Below are 17993 nucleotides of genomic sequence, written 5' to 3'. Positions count from 1 at the left end.
TATTGCTTGCTGTATTGCAGAGCTCAGATGGGACAGTCTGGGAGATCCCTGCCTGTGATGCTTACTGTGACATTTATGCTGACCTGCAGTAATGATGTTGAACGAGAGAACAAGTAGCATCTTCTCTGTTCATGAAGGGCAGAGTCAAAGCTCGGTTATGAGAGATTAATATTTGAGAGAAGCAGATCACCCAGCTCCTGTGAGTAAATACTTACCTTCGTGTCCTGTCATTTCGCTGTTTCAATGTTTTGAAAAAATCTGAAAGCAATATTCAGCGTTTTTGCTGAGCAAATGTATTTTAGGCACCGAGTCTGGCAGCCAGGAATTGTAACTTGGGTATGTGCTGAGCTCTGCACACAATGTTAAGCACTGCATTTCACGTTTCCCTCTGGTTTTGCAGGATTAACCTGGATATTGGCAGTTTGCAGTAGAAACCTGAAGGCCATGCGGCTGGAGTGCAGCTGCGGTGAGCAGCTACAGCAGGTGTCACAGCCAGGCAGAGCCGAGCAGGCTGGGCCAATACTGGGAAAAAGCACAGGCAGTGTGTGAATTCCCATGCTCTGGGAAACAACCCAGCGCCAGGCATCAACCCCCAGACACAGGGGCTGGGGGGCATAAGCAGGGAGAAGCGTTTTGTGTTGCATGTAGACCAGTGAAGTGAATTATTTCCATTTGCTGCATTTTGAATGTCTGTGTTTCTGCTGAAGGCTACGTTACTTTAACGAAGTTTTTTCAGCCACTGGTATTTAAAATGTTATTTTTTGATGGAACTTTTCAAGTGCACAGAAGTTAAGAAAAATTTTACTCTGTCTGGGACTCTGCCTGATTCTTCCCCACTTAAATATATGTTGTTTCAGATTTGCCTTGCTCTTTGGGGCCACTCTGCATGGTTTAGTTAGTAGGTAAAGTAGGCATAAGTATTTCTGCCCTCATTAACCTAATTTCCTTTGGTGATCAGAAGCAATTTTTCATACTCAGAAAGAAATGATTTAATATCTGCAAAATTATCAAATTTTATCTGAATTCAAAATAAAAAGACTTTGAAAATTAGCATGAATTATCTACTGACTGCTACTAGATTCAGTGGAAAAAGGGATTTGTGCATTGTATTTCTGCCTTTTCTATTTAAGGAAAGAGGAGAAATACATGAAATCACACCAACAAAAGCAGTGAATTGTTGAGGGGAAGCTGGTTAGGATCTCATTTAAAGTAACACAGCTGATGGGGTAGGATATCAAAATTGTTTTCTATAGTCTTGAGTCTCTTAATAAAAATTCTGGTCTTGTTGCCCTTTGCTGTGGTTTCTGCTTAAGAACCATTATACACAAGTCTTATCAAAACCTCTCTGTATGTGAGCAGTGCAAGCCCAGGAGGGTCTGCTCCAGACGTGGCATTGTGCCGTCTCTCTCATGCCATCATTCTCCCTCTCCCTTGCTCCACTCCCTGCCCTGCCTGGCCTCTCCCAAGTGTTTCACGTGCTGATTTTGTCAGACTTGGATGTATTGCAATTTCTTCACTAAGGAGAAAGTGGTAAGTATCATATCTGCACAACGTGCCTGTAAAATGTCTAATGCTGTGTGATGGCAAACACTCTGCCCACACAACGGTGTGGTGATTCAAATCAGATTTTACACCATAACTTTTTTTTTTATTTTGCATATAGATATTTAATACTGAGTACTGCAAGAAGCTACTTTAGAAAGGACAGTTTGAGTCAGTCTTGTCTTAGAGACGGCTTGCCAGCTGTAGCCAACAGATCCCAAAGAATGCTTCCAAAGCTCAGAGGAGAGAAGGAAGTTGAGGCTTCTCAAAAGTTAGCTTGAAGTTCTTGGAATCTACTCATATTTGTAGACAACACATTTTAAAATCCAGGTGCTGGTTTCTTAGTTTCCAGCAGTTGTGAGGCAGTTCACATGGCACCCCCCTCCCTTTCCTGCCTGCCACTGCCCCAGCTCACGTTGTGGGGCATCAACAGGACCACTGGGTGCCTGCAGGTAGGTCCCTGCTTGTGGTTCAGTCATGCTCCATCGCCAGTCACAAAAGGGGCTGAAGCTCCACTGGTTTTCCAGTTCCTTGGCTGCTCAGCTTGCCTCTTTTCACTCTGTCAGTCCCCAGGATCCCTAGCTGCGCACAAAACACAAAAGCAGTCTATGCGTAAGTAGAGAAGCAGTGAAAGAACAATTGACCCGGAAACATAATTTCCAGCTAATCACGCCCCAATCCTTTGTTCAGTAAAATAGTGTGATTCAGGAACATTTCTTGTATGTTTTTTTCGCTTCCCTCTGCAGTCCAGAGTTATTGTAATATGCACGTTAAAGCCCAAAGATTAAAGAGCGCTGAAGTGTTCTCACATTAAAGGCATAACACTTATTTTAAAAAGAAATCTAAAAATAAAGCACGCCACATGCCTCCAGAGGCTGGGTGCTCACTACACGCGTTCTGTGCCAGCGGTGACCGCAGCTTGTCTGCTGGAGGGGGGAGAGATGGCTGTGATGGCAGAGTGCTCACTGCTGTTGTTGGGTGCCCAGGCTTTTGGGACATGACTGCAATCCAGATTTTTTCTGTTCCTGGCTTTATGCTTCCTGGCTTTTATTTTCAACAGATGCAGTGGGGGAAAGTGCATGAGAGAATGGTTGGCATTGTGATGAATATTAAAGGCTAAGCCCAAAATGTGTGCAGATAAAACCACCAAAATACTACAGATACTTTACCTTACTGGGCAGCTGAACTCACAAACAATCATTCTCTCACACCCTGTCAGAGAAAAGGGAGAAAATATGATGGAAAAGTCTCAAGGGTTGAGCTAAGGACAGGGAGATCTCTTAACAATTATTGTCACGGGCAAAACAGACTCAGAATAGGGAGATTAATGTCATTTATTACCTATTACTAACAAGCTAGAGCAGAGAGAAACTAAAAATACCTTCTCCCCATCCACCCTCTCCAAGTCCTCCCCCTGAGCAGTGCTGAGGAACAGGGAATGGGGGCTGGGATCAGTCCCTAACGCTTCATCTCTGCCGCTCCTCCACGGTTCCTCTCTGCCCCTGCTCCCCGTGGAGTCCCTCCCATGGGATGCCATCCTTCCCAAACTGATCCTGCAGGGGCTGCCCACAGGCAGCAGCTCTTCAAGACCTCCTCCAGATATGGGTCCGTACCATGGGGTCCATCGCTCAGGAGCAAACTGCTCCAGCACGGGTCCCCCACAGTTGGCAGCTCTGGCCCGGGGCCTGCTCCTGCGGGGGCTCTCCATGGGCCGCAGCCTCCTCCAGGCCACATCCACCTGCTCCACCGGGGGCTCCTCCACCCACGGGGGGGCTACAGCATGGAGATCTGCTCCATGTGGGATTCATGGGCTGCAGGGGGACAGCCTGCTCCACCAGGGGCCTCTCCCTGCACAGCCCGCAGGGGAACTGCTGCTGCCTGCCTGGAGCACCTCCTGCCCTCCTGCTGCACTGACCTTGGGGTATGCAATGTTGTTTCTCACTCCTTTCTCTCCCAGCTGCTGTTGTGCAGCAGTTTTTTAATTCTTTCTTAAATCTGTTCTCACAGAGGCACACTCAATATCGCTTATTGGTTTGGCAGTGGCGGGTCCCTTTGGAGTTGGCTGAGACTGGCCCTTATCCAACATGGGGCAGCTTCTGGACTCTTCTCACAGAGGCCACCCCTGCAGCCCCCTGCTACCAAAACCTTGCCACATAAACCCACTGCAGGTAAATAACCTGCTTTCCACCTTCTATATTTTATATTGGTATACAGCTTTTGCTGAAGCTGCAGCGCCCTGTTCTGCTGATTTATCTTCATATAGGCATTGTAAACTTCGATCAAGTTGTGTTCAAATCTCTCTGGAAAAATCAATCAAATTCTTGGATTGGGCTGTGTAAGATGTCTTTGCTGCAGTTGTTTGAGGGGAGGGTACACCTGTGCTCTTTGGATCTTGACACGAGGAGGGTTTTTTTCATCCTCTCTCAGGTAACGCTGTTGATGCTCTGTTTTTAAATCAACAGTAAGTAGTGTTTGTTCCTCAAGCTGCAGAAATGTCTCGGGAGCTCCCAGCCCATTGTGCCTCATTACCAGGTGCCTCCATCCAACCAACCCCTGCTGTCCATGGTCTGTCTCCCAGTTCTCCCAGCAGCTGTCTCATACATGGCATGCTTTGCAACGGCATTTGAGAGCAAGCAGCAGTGGAAGGAGCAGTGGCAGTGGTTTGCTTTTCTGCCAGACAGTAAAGATGTGGGGCAGATGTGGGAACACCATTTTGGGAGAAACCATACACCTCTGTGGTCAGATCTCCACTGTCTGTTCCCAGCACAAAGGACTGGAGGAGCACTAGTCCTTAGTCATGAATTAAAGTGGAAGGGGAAATAAGAAATTGTTTAAAAACATATTTTAAGCTAGTGTTTTGTAAATGGTTAATTATCCAGCTTTATCAAAGGCCCGATATTTACATGAAACCTCCCTTTCAGTACAGCTAAAGGCCATTGTGGTCTGCATTTAAAAGCAGGAGCCTGTGAATAAGATATATTGTTACAGCAGTCCTGAAGCACCCAGAACACAGTGGAAAGGAGAAATGTACCTTTGTAACTAGCAAACTTTGTGGCAGTAAACTTACTGTGGATCCTGCAGGGACTGACTTCCCGCAGTTAGCTTCCTGGTCTCTTGGGGCAGGGGCCAGGGAAAATGTTCATGCATCCTCAGTGCGAGATGTAATCTGGTACTTTTGAACACTGTTAAACTAAGTGATGAATATTTTGCATCCTTTCTCTAAACGTTGATTTCTGAGGCATTTTTATCCTCTCTTTAACTTTTGGAGGAAGAAAGAACAAAAATACTTCTGTCTTGTTCTGAAGTCCTAAAGATACAAATGTTGTTCAAGTGATGAATGATTTGTGCTCCTCTACTGTGTGTCAAAAATTTGTAATACAAGAATTCAAGAGGTTTTGTACCTTTTTTTTCTTTTTTTCAGGCTGCATTAAGCAGAAACCCCAGGCACTCACTGTAGCAGGGACAGCAACTTCTATCACCTTTCTCTGTTGGTTAAGGAACGTCCACGTCCTGATGGAGTTTCTTCCAGCACCGGAATGAGTTGGTGCACCAGGGATGGGTGGGTTGTCCCAACCCTGCTTGTCCTCTAGCCTAAGTTGTTCTCAGTCTAGTCTGGAGTAATGTTTTCTTGTGGCTGTTGTCTCCAAGGTGCTGATAGGAACAGAGAAATTATTTTCGATTGATTTTTTAAATTCCTTTGTATTTCCAAATTTGCTGCTTAGTCTTGAGATTGTCCTATTGTACTGTTTCAGTTTGACTAATGTTTAAAACAGCTAAACAAGTAATGTCAATGTTTAAACATTAGCTGTGGTGAAATCACAAAAAAAAAAAAAAAAAAAAAAATTAAGACCTAGATTTCCTTGAAGATGTTTTGCACACGTGAATAATTTCTATGGCCTTGGTTGCATTCTTTTCTGAGGCAGCCATTCTTATAAATAGGATGTGTTCCTGTAGAAAGGAGGGATAGCATTAAAATCTTTGATTTTGAAATAATGTAACTTTGGAAACTGAAATTTTATATTAAGGAGTTAGGAATTAACTAATACATCAACACTTCATTAGTTTTAAAGTGTAGGGAATCACAAAACTAAGAAAAGAAAAGTTCCTTACTGATGTTCTGTGAATATGTGAAACCATTTTTTGGTGAGAGAATGGTTGCAAAAATGATCTGCATCTGTCGTTTTGCAAGAACAGTTTAGAATCTTTGAGTGTTCCAGAATAAATGCTGAACATAATCCTGTTTGGTACCTGCAGCAAAAGCAGTCATACTTGATGGCTTGGATATTGTTTCATGGAGTAGCATCCTTTTTGTTCCGGTGGCTGCTAACACAATTCCTGTTGTGTAATAGCTGTAGAATTTTTAAAGCTTTTCATTTCAGTGTATTGCAAGCTGATGCTTTTTCTGCATATGCCACCACCCCAAATAAAAAAGAAGGTTTTATGCCAAGGGAAGCAGATGCATTTGACAGGACTGCAAAATATATATAAATATATATGTATATACATGTAAAAGAGCATAGTGCTAGAGCAGATAGCTATTACACAATGGAACACTGTATTTTTTACTTTCAGCTTTGTTATGTGCATAAACTGTACTTTTTCCTAAACAGTATGTTTTTCTGATGATGAGTGGTTGCTAGCCTTTCCTAATCTATTCTAGATTTTTAAATGAGCAATTTAAAAGGGGTATATGGTTGCAGTTTGGATATGGAGTATTATTTCATTAATTCTGTTTGATAAATTAAGGTAGGGTATCATCATAGATGTCAAATGCTTTTTGATGGGAAAAGCATTTGCAGAGGTAAATCCAGTTTTGTAGCTGTGTTATTGAACTGTGTGTGTAGCAAGTCAGATTCTTGGCCAATCGGTTTATGAAAAAACACATCACATCTTTAATTCCAGGCTAATGCTATAGTAGCAAAATCTGCCAATAAAACATCTTTCCTGGGAACAGTGGGAGAAGATGAAGAGTGGGACCAAAGCCCTGGTTATTTACAATGTGTCCCAAACTGGAGGCATGCTCTGTTATACCTCCCTTTGGAAACTGGTGATGACAGTTTGAAGTGGGAAAGGTTCCTTATTTATTCCTAGCTGAAGAAGAAAATGCTGTTTAAAAATGCCCTGAGGGACAAATTCTAGAAATCGACAGATGAACAATCCCAGTCAGCTGCATTTGCTTAGCAGCTCGTGTGTCCTGGCACTTGCTTGTGCCCAAGCGGAGGAATGCCTGAACAGCTCAGGAGGGAATAAAGGTTTCTTGTTTGCCTTAATCGGGTGTTGAAAGGCTGGCGTAAGTCCATTTTAATAGACTAGCTCCTGTGGTGCTAAGAAGGGTGTAAACTAGATAGTTTAGACACAATGTTTGTGTCCGCATGAAAAATGTATCATCCTTTGAATTTATTTTTTGACCTCTCTGTGAGAAACTTTTTGACACAACTTGAGTCAGGATGGAAACTGAGCGAAAATGAGCTGAGGAGTACGGCTTGCTTTCTGCCTCTAAGCAGTGCTGTGTCCTGAACCAACGTTAAAATTTGAGAACAGGTGATGCCAGATTTAACATACCCGTGATTTTTTTTTTTTTTCATGTGAAAGTGTGCAGTTGAGATGCTGTGCAGCTTACCTGTGCTTTTCAAATAGGAAAGTAAATACTTAGAGGTTGGTACCAGTGCTTTTTGTCCTGTTTGTTCATTTAGCCGGTGGTGGGTGCCTCCTGACATTCACCTTGCGTTTGAGTGGTTCTTACAATTAGTGTTTTTTTTGTTTGTTTGTTTGTTTGTTTTTCTGGAGGTAAGAGTCCCCTGCCCTTTGTGCAAGGGTATTCAAGAGATCTATGTAATTGACCATCCTTTTTCTTCCACAAAATGATGCAGAGCTGAATTTGCTCTTCTACTATTTTGCAAAGTTAAAATACAGCATAAAATTATTTTTAAGTTACTGGAGTGGAATATGAATGTTTAGTGCATGTGCACAGTGTAAGATTTCCATTCCCTTTGGCTTCTCTGATGTACGTCACACCTGACCCTGGGGCTCCCCATGGAGGGGCCTGTACAGGCTGTCCCTTTCCCTCAGCCTGTAATTTTGTGTTTAATTTGAGCTTGTCTCTCTGTGCTCCTTTGCAGTTGTACTTTTTTGACACAAAAGTTAACAGAAGCTATTTTTTGTGTGAAGTACAGGTCGCTCATCTTCCAGTTTCACAGGTCTCCGCTGCCCTGGAAGGAAGAACAAGCTCTTCAAGCAGCTTACCAGCTGTACTAGGGGCACTGCCCCATGCACGGCCTTCTCCTTGTGTCAGGGGCCATCCTGGCACCTTCTGTGGTCAAAAAACTCACCTTCACCAAGAAATCTGAGCTGAACAACTAGCAACGCTAACGAGGTTAGATAAACTGATGGGGAAACTAGGCTGGCCTGGCAGCAGGAACCATTTTTACCTTTTTTTCACTTAGATGCATCCAGCGTGGTGAGAGGCACTTCACATGTCTTTCTCTAAATGGCAGAGCTGTGTTTCGTACCGTGCAGTGCTGTTCTTTGAGGGTTACCTGAGTGCATCCTCTTGGTGTTCTCCTGTGCCACCTGTTCTCCACTTACCCTTCAGCTGAGCAAATGGAGAGAGAGCTCAGTGTGAAAGTCAGCAGCGCTGAAACTTAACACAGGTGCATCAACAGGGTTTCATCTTACAGCAAATGAGCTAAGGAGGGGGCACTAATTGCTGGTAGTGGTTGCACTGGAGTTGCAGGAACTCTTATGTGTACTCAGCCAGGTAGTCCTTAATTGCCCTCGAGGAAGGAGATCTTTTTGCTTAAGAAGAGTCATAAATTCTTTCTCTTTTATCAAAGACGCAGGACTATCTATTGACCAGCAAAGAGCTCAGAGTTTTAGCTGGAGGTGCTGCTCAGTACCTCTCCGCTAAGGAAATTGTGATAGGCCTGGCAGTTAGAGGTGTTTCACAGATGTGAGGTGCAGTTATCAGACTTCCGATTTGATTCTTATTGTGTGGATAAAGCCTTGAAACATTTTCAGCAGAGCTGTAAAAAATCATAAATCCCCAGCATGGTGTGTTCATCAAATGAGTTTCAAATATTCTTTGCACTGGGGGAAATTGTATTGGGTATGTCTCCTAACTCTTCTGTGAGTAAACCCACTAGGTCTTCTTTGTTTTAGACATGAAGCTGTTTGGAAGTCTCTTGATTTCTATCTTTTCGTATGGTTTTCAGTGACTGGAGAGTTCGGTAGTGATAACTGAAATTGAGGTTGACTGGATGGAGGAGGTGGTGGGGATGCAAACTGGGTAAGGCACTTTTCTTAGCTCTTTCGTCTGTGTGGTTTCTCTGAAAACCTGTTCATCTGCAAGAAGCTGAACGCGACAGAAAGTACCACAAGTCTTGGGTGTAGTAGTGTTTTGATAGCCAAAAAGAGCTGTGTCGAGTGCTGCTTCAATGCTATGCCTAGCCTTATTTGTATTTGCTTTGCTTTTTAGTTGTTATTCCAGTTACATGGTGAAAAAGAGCTCTACTTAGGCTGTTTCTTCCAAGTATTTTACTGCTGTCTGTCACAGTAGGGTAGACTTCTATGAAAATGACAATCTTGTTTCCATGAAGGGAGCAGATGATAGCATCTGTCTTCAGGGCCTTTTTCCTGACTAAGAAGGGACTTAGTAAGGGACTCAGAATTTGTTTAGTGCTTTTGGGGCAGTAGCAGTGTAGAGATGCTGCTCAGAAGAGCCCTTCTGGCACACAAATATGAGGCTCTGCCTGCAAAAGATGTCAGAGAAACACATTATGACCTGAACAAGTCCCGAAGTATCCAGCTGCCACCAGGCAGGAAATGTGGAAGATGAGAGGTTTGCTCACAGCTTTTATAACTGAGGGGCATTTTCCTCTCTTTCCCATTTAGTGTGTTTGACTGGTTTAAGGTATTCCAAGTCTTGTTTTTCCTTCTTTTGGTCTCTACTACTTACAGTCCTGCAGCAGTGAAGCTCTGTCTCACCAGCCCAGTGCTAACCAGCAGAGGTAGGTTTGTGCAGAGCTGCAGGATCTGCACTGGCTGCTGACCTTCAGGTGCCTTTTGTGGTGCTAACTGTGTTGTGGGAGCCATAAAACCTCAAAGCAGAGCCATCCTTTGCTGAGTGAATGCACCCAGAGCCCTGAGCAGGTGTCTGGGCACAAGGCTCTACCAGCTTTGAAAACCCAGGTTCAAATGGTGTCTTGTTTGAGTTTAAAGTATAGTGTTGTTTTTAACAACAGCATTAAAAAAAAAAAAAAAAAAAAAGCATTTTCTTCTTTTCTCCTGGTATTGAGCAGATGAGTGCTGCTTCTTGGGGGGCAAAAGTGTCCAGCCCACCCAGCCCCATCTGCTGGTGAGGGATGCAAGCTGGCAGTGCCCATTCCACCATACCAGCTGTCCTTTCACAGGGACTTGGGCTGTTGTATTTAGCCACAGAGGTAGAAAATAAACTTGTTAATTCTTTTTCATTTTTGCCAGGCTTTTTAGTAGTGTAAGTACTGTATAACTGTTTCTTATGTGTCATGCCTGTGGAGATTTGTTGGCACTTCGGGATAAACCAATTTCAAGTCCTACTTCTCAAGAATTGTGTTTATTCAGCATGTTTGAAATTCATGGAATTACCAACTCGGGTGATAGGGCACATAAAAAATACAATTTGACAAACAACTCCAGTTCACACTACTGTAAAAATTTGTCCATTAGTTAAAAATTGCTAGCAGTTTTGTCAAAGTTTTATAATTTCATTTAAAACAATGCTTATGTAGAATGAGAACTATCAAAAACTTAAGAAAAATATATTTTCAGTGGATGTTTGCCCCCAAATAATATAATTTCATGGTTTATAGCGCATATTCTGGGTGTTCCGAATAAAAGAGTTTTTGTTGTGGACTATTAGGTCGGGAAAATATTAAAGGAGAAGTAGGTGCAGTGTCCACAGTATGGCGATTTACAGTTTGGTGTGTTTGAGGATAGCCTGTTACAGTCTGGGAAGCTGACTCCAGTTGAGCTTTCCGAACAGTTTTAGTACTTTATGGTAAGTCTAAATATTATTGTTGTGTTTTTCTGGATTGGTGGTGTTACTGAGAAATGCCACCATGCACTGTTGGGAAACTGAAGTGTCTTTGGGGGCAAAAAAAAAAAGATTGAATTATTGCAGTCTTCCAGTGTTGGAACTTTAAATATTGTATCAGAACCTTTCTTGTCTAACCGAACCAAAACAGTTCAATATCTGATGTATGTGTTTGTAAGTGCGTTGTGCCCATTGCTGTGCTTGTGTGCTGTATAACTTAAGTTTGCTTAGTGAAAGACTTTGTAGAGTGCCAGCACCCTCTTGTGGGTAGTGTAATAGCAGGGAATTTTGTTTTTCAAGGTGCAAATACCAAAATCTCTTACCTGGTACAATATATATCCACTACTGTAAGTGTGTCCCATTCCGCCCCCTTGAACAACTACTGAACTGCAAGTGTTCTCACAGGACGTCACTGCTTGACTGAAATACTTTCTTTCTTTGGAAATCACTTCTTTAATTTGCTGAACATCAGGATCATTTTAGAATAATGTATCTTCACATTTCTAAATTCACTTATTTTTATTTTTATTTTTTATAACTAGAAGTTTATCTGTAATAGCAAAATTATTCTGCTCCTGGTTGAACAGGAATGTTGTTTGTGTGTGTGTGTGTGTGTAAATCAAGGAAAATTTCTCGCAGAGTTAGTCCTTCCTGTTATCCTGTATCTTTCTTATTCTAGATCAGCCTTTTGTTTCCAGTTCTTTTAGCTGAGGGGCTTTGCAGTTTTGGTTCAAATGCTAGGCATTTTCAGTCTTTTCTTATTGTTTTATTTTTCCCTAACCAGGAATATCCAGAATAGTTTATTCCCCTCCTTTTGCTGGGTGTACAAGGGATTTTGCTCTGCTACCAATGTACTGTTTATTACCGTTAATATGCAGTACGTACTGCTTAGTTTCACAAAACAGAAATTTGTCCCTTTTAAGGTCAGGACTTACCATCTGTGAAAGATAAAAATACTATATGTGTTTTTTTTTTCCTTGCAGGTTGCAGAATCAGCATGTGTCTGTAGTAGTTAAAAAGGTAAGCAGACCATATTTATAAATACATCGCAAGATTCTTTGTACTCTGACTAATGCATACATATTAGAGATAATTCATCTGAATGTATTGACAGTTGTTCAAATCTTAAAAAAAAAAAAAGTTTGTACAATAAGCAATTTCTAGAACATTGGATCAGAACAATTTGAAAATAGAGGAAAGTATTGTTAAGAAATATCTAACTATATCAAGTTGACGTTACAAAAAAGTATTTACCTGTTCGACCAAAAATTTGTATCCTGTCCATCTTAATAAAATAAATATAAAAAGCTGACATGTAGGGCTTGAGAGTTCTTTGAGTATTTGATCTGATTTTGATAACTGATTGTAATTGTGAAAGGAAGAAATATATCCAGTATGCGAGCCTGGTAAGTTTACAAGCAGGCTTAATCCTGTAAGCGAGTCTCACGATACCTGCTTGACTTTTTTTAGTAGCATCAAGATCTTTGAGACTTTTTAAACTATTTTAGATCTCTTTTCCAATTAACTATTGGGCTAATTGGTAGCTGCAACTATAATTTTCTAAATTATGACAAAAATGTATATGCTACTTAATCAGAGGTCTAAGTTGCTGGGTTTTATTCTCAGAATGGCTACCACTTTTTCCTTGGAAATTTTGCACATCTTAAATGCATTTCTGACATTCATAGGTATTTAAGGAATCTTTCAGAAATAATGTAAAAAATGAAAGATTTAGCCCTTGAAGAAAAGCCCATAAGGATAGCTGATGATAGCTAAAAACAAAACTTCGTAATAAATAGATGTACAAAAATAGTTTGCTTCAAAATAAATCTGCAAACATCATAAGATATTTCTAATTTTGAGCTGAGCTCTGGGCTTTCTTGGCCAATGGAATATTAGATGTAAAATCAATTATGTATGTAGTGTGGCAGTAGGTGGTGCTGTTGGAGCAGATTTAATAATCTGAGGACCTGAACTGCAAGCTCTGAGGGATATTGTGTCAAAGCTGCTTGGAATTTCTGGTGTGCAGCCAGGAGCTGTGAAGAGCAAATGCTCATGCTGTAATTAACCTGTAGCAAATCCTAGTGGTTACTGCTAGTTTATATTTATTCTTGCTGCAGAACCGAACTGAAAGAAATCTTGCTGTTGGTCTATGATGTCATCCTAGTGCTTGAAAAATACATGACATGTGTACATGATGTATGCATGTAGGGAAAAGTCACTAATAATGCTTACAAAATACTGCATGCAGACATTTCTTCAAAGAATATAAGCTGATAATAGTGGCAAATCTATAAGTAAATGAGACTTGCACTGATGTATTTTTTTTTGCTGGTGCGTGGAGACTTTTCAGGTAATATATTTCCTGAAATGTACAATTCCCGTTCTCCTGAGGAGTTTTTTTTTTCCCCTTTCTCTCCCTGTGTGTATCAACGGTGCTTCTCCTTCATGGACATGTAGATCATGTCCTTTCCCTGTCACACACATCTAATGTGAACTGAAATGTCAAACTTGGCCCGAAACTGTTAATTAGCAAGGTACAAAACTGTTACATTCAGGCTTAAATGGTGTCTGTTCAGATGAAATGTGCTTTTTTGAAGTGCAGGCAGTGCTTGTGCTGGCATTGAAGCAGTGGGCTTCATATTAGTTTCCTTGATGGCAATCGTAGTTTCTCCATGACCGTGCAGACCTGTTGGGATGTAGCATTCCAGGCCCCAATGCCAGTCTGTTGTCACTTTTAAATGAAGTCATTTCTGTTTTTTACATGAAGGAGAAAGTGTTGCTATATTAATCCAGAGCATGCCTCTGTTTTATGGGCCCAAGTGTATGGTGTTTAGTAAAGAAAAGAGCAGAGATGCTGGAACCAGAAGACATTTGACCTCCTGTAAAGGAAGATCGGGCCTCATTGTCCCAGGGAGGCTGTTTTGGGAAACTGGTCTTAAATGGTGATGGGACCCAGTTCCACCTGTGCTCTTATCCAGTAAACACGTGATAGCAAGCCATGGCGTTGGCAGCTTGTTTCACCACAGCAAGTTCAGTTTAAATTGTGCAAACTGAACATGAATGGGCTTTGCAGTATTTCTTCAATCAGTGCAACTGCCCATTGACATCGATGCTGAAGTAGAACTTGAACTCTGAATCAAGTGAGAGTTTGCAGCCCTCAGCACTTAGGCTTCCTGCAGAAGTCATGTCAAGTTTCTATTTCAGGATTGAAATGGAAAATTTCAATGAAATTGAAACAGGATAGCACCATATTATCACATAAGGGCACATGCTGCTTTTCTGTTTGTAAAAAGGCTGGAAAATGACACAGTGAGTGTTGACATTGGTACATCTGTTAGCAAAACCTGGGCTAAGAAAAAATGTATGAAAAATGTCACTGAAACATTCCTGTTTGAGATTTGTAGATTTGTGTTATTCACAAATGTATTTGGTGTGTTTCTAGGCAATATATGAAATAATATAATAACTAAGAAAGTGTGAAACAAGTATAAAGGATGCTGAAAGGCGTCTTTGTTTTATGCAGCGAGGGTGCGTCAACTTCTTTCTTACGTCTCCCTGTTTCTGAGAATACATGTAAGGCTGGATCCAAGACAAAGAACTGCCCTCCTCTTTCTAGTAGTAAAATAAGCAAAAATAAATCTCCCTTTCCATACCCGGTAGTGATGAAAGAAGACTCATGAGGTTGTCTTTGATACTGTCACCTGAAGGCTGTGGTCTGTCCTCGCCCCTCTCACTGGCAGGCTGTCCCCAGGGGTTAATTGTGACACCTGCCTCTGCAGCGCTCTGCTCGAGGAAGGGACCTGGCACAGGTGAAGACCGCATGTAGTCGGCAGAGGTGATAGTCCTTGTGGCTCTTGCTCACTGAAATGTCACTGTATATTTAGAGGAGAGGGAGAGGGACTGGGCTGGCTGGGGACTGCATGGCATCGCTTTTACCCAGGGCTCTCAGCATGGGAACTTCCCTCAGCATGGCCGGGTGTCGCTGTAAAAGAAGGCGTAAGAAGCGGTCAGAGCAAAAAGGTAGTGTTTTTTAGTGCTGTGTTGTCAAAACCAAGTGCTAGGGTGCAGGTTATAAATGAAAACATGCAAAGGTTTTCCAGTGAGGTTTGAACCTTTGTTACTGAGTGCAACTTCAATTCTTTCTGCTTGGATTTACAGAACAAACGAAATATTTTGAACAGAATCCTTTGGGATCTTCCAATCTTTTATTTCCCTTAGCTTTTGAAGCTTGGAAGTAAAGCACTTTTTACAAAATACAGAACTTCTCTGAAGTTGCAGCTTTCTGCCTCTTACTGTCTTCTAATACCATTTTTGTTTCATTTATTGGGATTTGTTTTTTCCTTTTTTTTTTTTGTGATATTTTACAATTATATATGCTATTCTCTGTTAACATATAATTGGATAGCCATTAAACTTTCCTTTCATGGTGTCTGTAGCTCTTCTTCAATTATAAGGATAAATCAAGAAAGCTGTTAAAAAAGTCCTTCAGAACTTCTTTTCATATAATAAAAATACAGAATAATCAAACAGTAGGAAGATAAACTTCATTGAATAAATTATTTATACTATAAATACTTCATAATTATATAACAAAATATATTTATAATATAAATATATGGTATGTAATTTATTTTTAATTGTTATATTTATATCTATACTATTTATTTGTTATTGTTATTATTTATATGTAACGTGTAAGTGTATTCAAATGTATTTATTACTTCAAAAATATTTAAGTGTACTGTACTTTTCTATGACTCCACATAAATTAGCATACAGTCTACATTTAGATGTCGTTTTTGTTTGACATGACTGGCTGCATTTAGAAAATTAAGGTTTTATGAAGTACTGTTTATATTCTGAATATCGCAGCATGTACGACTGGGCAGAATGACTTGGCTACAGTGATAGTACTTAGAAAGTACTTAACAGTACTGATGGTGGATAAACAACTGCATTTTTATTGTCTTGCCTGCTTGAGTTGTCTGTGTGTTAACCTGCAGAGTGAATTTGACGTTATTTTTACCTTGAGACACATTGCTGGATCCCTGTGGGAACAACATTGCTTCATTTAACTATTATAAAAGTTGCCATCAAACACAAATTGCTGACACTTGGAGTTAATCTGCAACTGTTCTTTAAAGAAAACAACTACCAGTAGTGAGATGAAATAGTTTATGCACTCCTTCAGATTAAAAAAACAACGCACTGTAGTTCACCATATGAAAAATATATATTGGAAACATTGCAGAATTTGCAGTTCTATAAGAGTGTGCCTCAGCTTACAGAAATAGGCACACTGAGGAAATACTGTGCAAAGATTGAACTGCCCACTGTTGCTTGAGGAAGAAGCCATGGGTAGGCCAAAGCAAAGTTAGTGCTCAGGCTGCTGCTTTTGGCGATCTAACAGTTTACCTTGTATGCTGGTACATGAAAGCTTAAGTATCCCACTATCTGTGTTTTCCAGACAGAAGCAGTCTTCGCCAGCCAAGAAACCAGCAAAAATATTTCACAATGGATGTTGACGATGAAGAAAACATGAGTAAGATGTGTTTGTTTACACAATAATAAACTATGTAATCATTTCTAAGGTGACTTTTTCTCACAAGCCACAGGGAAAACTGAAGGAACTTCGAAGCACAAATTAAAATGATTTTTTGTATGTTTCTAAATACAGTGTAGAAAAGTAAATTGGAGCTTTTGAACTAAAAGTTTTCTACACGTGATTATGTGCTAGTCTAATTATACCTTATGTCTCATTTTTCTTCCAACAACTGTTTAGTTGTACAAAATATTACCCTGTTTTGGACTTGCATTGAAGTAATGAAGATGGATTTCTCGCATTAATAATAGTTTGGTATACTGCATTCACACGCTCCATATGGGACCTGTGCATCCCACTGTGCCGGCATGGGTAGCACGTAAGACCTCTCCTGAGGTGTGGGTGCACTGTGCTGCTTTTTTGCAAATTACTCCCCTCTCAGAAGGGCTGGCAGTGGAGTTACAGGTCACCAAGGTAGGCTGGGTCAGTACGAGAGCAAATCTGTATGGGACTCTCAGCATGAGAACCTTCTGTGCAGTTTTAATTGTGAGGTTTGATGGGAATAAAGATCATTATTACCTGAGAAAGTGGGACAAGAAGTTGAATACCAAGTCTTGTACAATGCATTAAGTGAATGTGTTTGAGATGATGATTCCTGTAGCGCACAAACCATGTTAATGGTGGCTAATCACGCTGGGTTCTCTGAGCTTTTTCACCTTGAATAATCAGGTACCGGGTGAGGTTTGTTTGCCTGCCAGTGAAGTTTGTTGTGCAGTGGAAGATACTGCAGTATCCTCCATCTGTGTGCTTATGCTGAGATCCCGGAGGCAGGAACTTACTGGAAGAGGTAAAACCTGGAAGAGGAAGAATACTGATAATGAGAGTTAGGGACCAGTGGAAGACGGGAGAAATGAAGGAGACTGAAGTGTGTAAAATAAACAAGGGAAAGCAGAAATGAATGAAGGAAAAGCAAAATGAGGGTCTAGAAGAACTCCCTACAGGTCTTGCATGGCTGAGTATTCTTTCTATAAGCTGGTTTCTCCAACACCGAGGTACTGAATTAATGAAGTGTTTAAGCACAAAACCAGCTATCATCTTGATGAAAACACTGGTGAAGTGCTATGAAATTGCTAACTATGTGGTGTAATATAGATCTGATAACCTCTGGAGAAAACTGTTCTCATTTAAAATGTTACAAGAAATATTGTAGATTCCTGTCCTTTCAACTGTTTTGTTTTTATGAATGAGAGACCTGTTCTGTTTCTGATATGCTTATGTGCTGTGCCTGACTGTAAATTATTGTGTATGATATAATAACAAATGTGCTTATTTCCCCTAAGTGACAATGTCTAGATCTCTGGCAAAGCTGAAAAAGCCTAGCAGTATAGGAGGCTTTGGAACAGAAGAGTTGTAACTCAGTTTGAAGGAGTTATTACAACATACTTTTGTTGGGAGATAAAGATGTTAAATGGTTTAAAATACAAGCCAACAGAAAAAAAAGACAAAAACTTAACTGGACTAGAATTCTTCTTTTTCCTTTGACTTACACAGTGATCTTCACTAAAATATGCTTGCAACCACTTCCACTTTTTCCTTCTCTTTTTTTTTTTTTTTTACTTTTTTTATTTTAAAAGAAATTTCTTTAGTTGGATGCTTTAGCTATTTCTAAGAGTGGTTCTATGAGGAGAACTTGGAAAAAAAGGTAAGAGGTGAATTGGATAAATCCCATGAGATAATTCTTCAGATAAAACATACCCTATTTCAATAGGAGTAAATCTGAGCATGAATGGTGCCTTCCTGAGCTGAACAAAATACCACCTATTTGATAGTGTCATC

General features: G+C 40.6%; 1 protein-coding gene across 1 annotated transcript in view; it reads left to right on the top strand.

Moving 5' to 3' along the window:
* ADARB1 (adenosine deaminase RNA specific B1) overlaps window positions 1–17993 on the top strand; it is a 63652-nt gene that overhangs the window by 11247 nt on the left and 34412 nt on the right. The window contains exons 2-3 of the mRNA XM_084288826.1: window positions 11596–11632; window positions 16083–16157. Of these exons, the coding sequence (XP_084144952.1) occupies window positions 16130–16157 (28 nt within the window). The 5' untranslated portion in view covers window positions 11596–11632; window positions 16083–16129. The remainder of the gene's footprint in view (window positions 1–11595; window positions 11633–16082; window positions 16158–17993) is intronic.

This window comes from Netta rufina (assembly GCF_964035555.1).
Source record: "Netta rufina genome assembly, chromosome: 6".
Lineage (NCBI taxonomy): Eukaryota > Metazoa > Chordata > Aves > Anseriformes > Anatidae > Netta > Netta rufina.
Note: the sequence above shows the minus strand (reverse complement) of the source record. Positions and strands in the feature narration are given on the sequence as shown.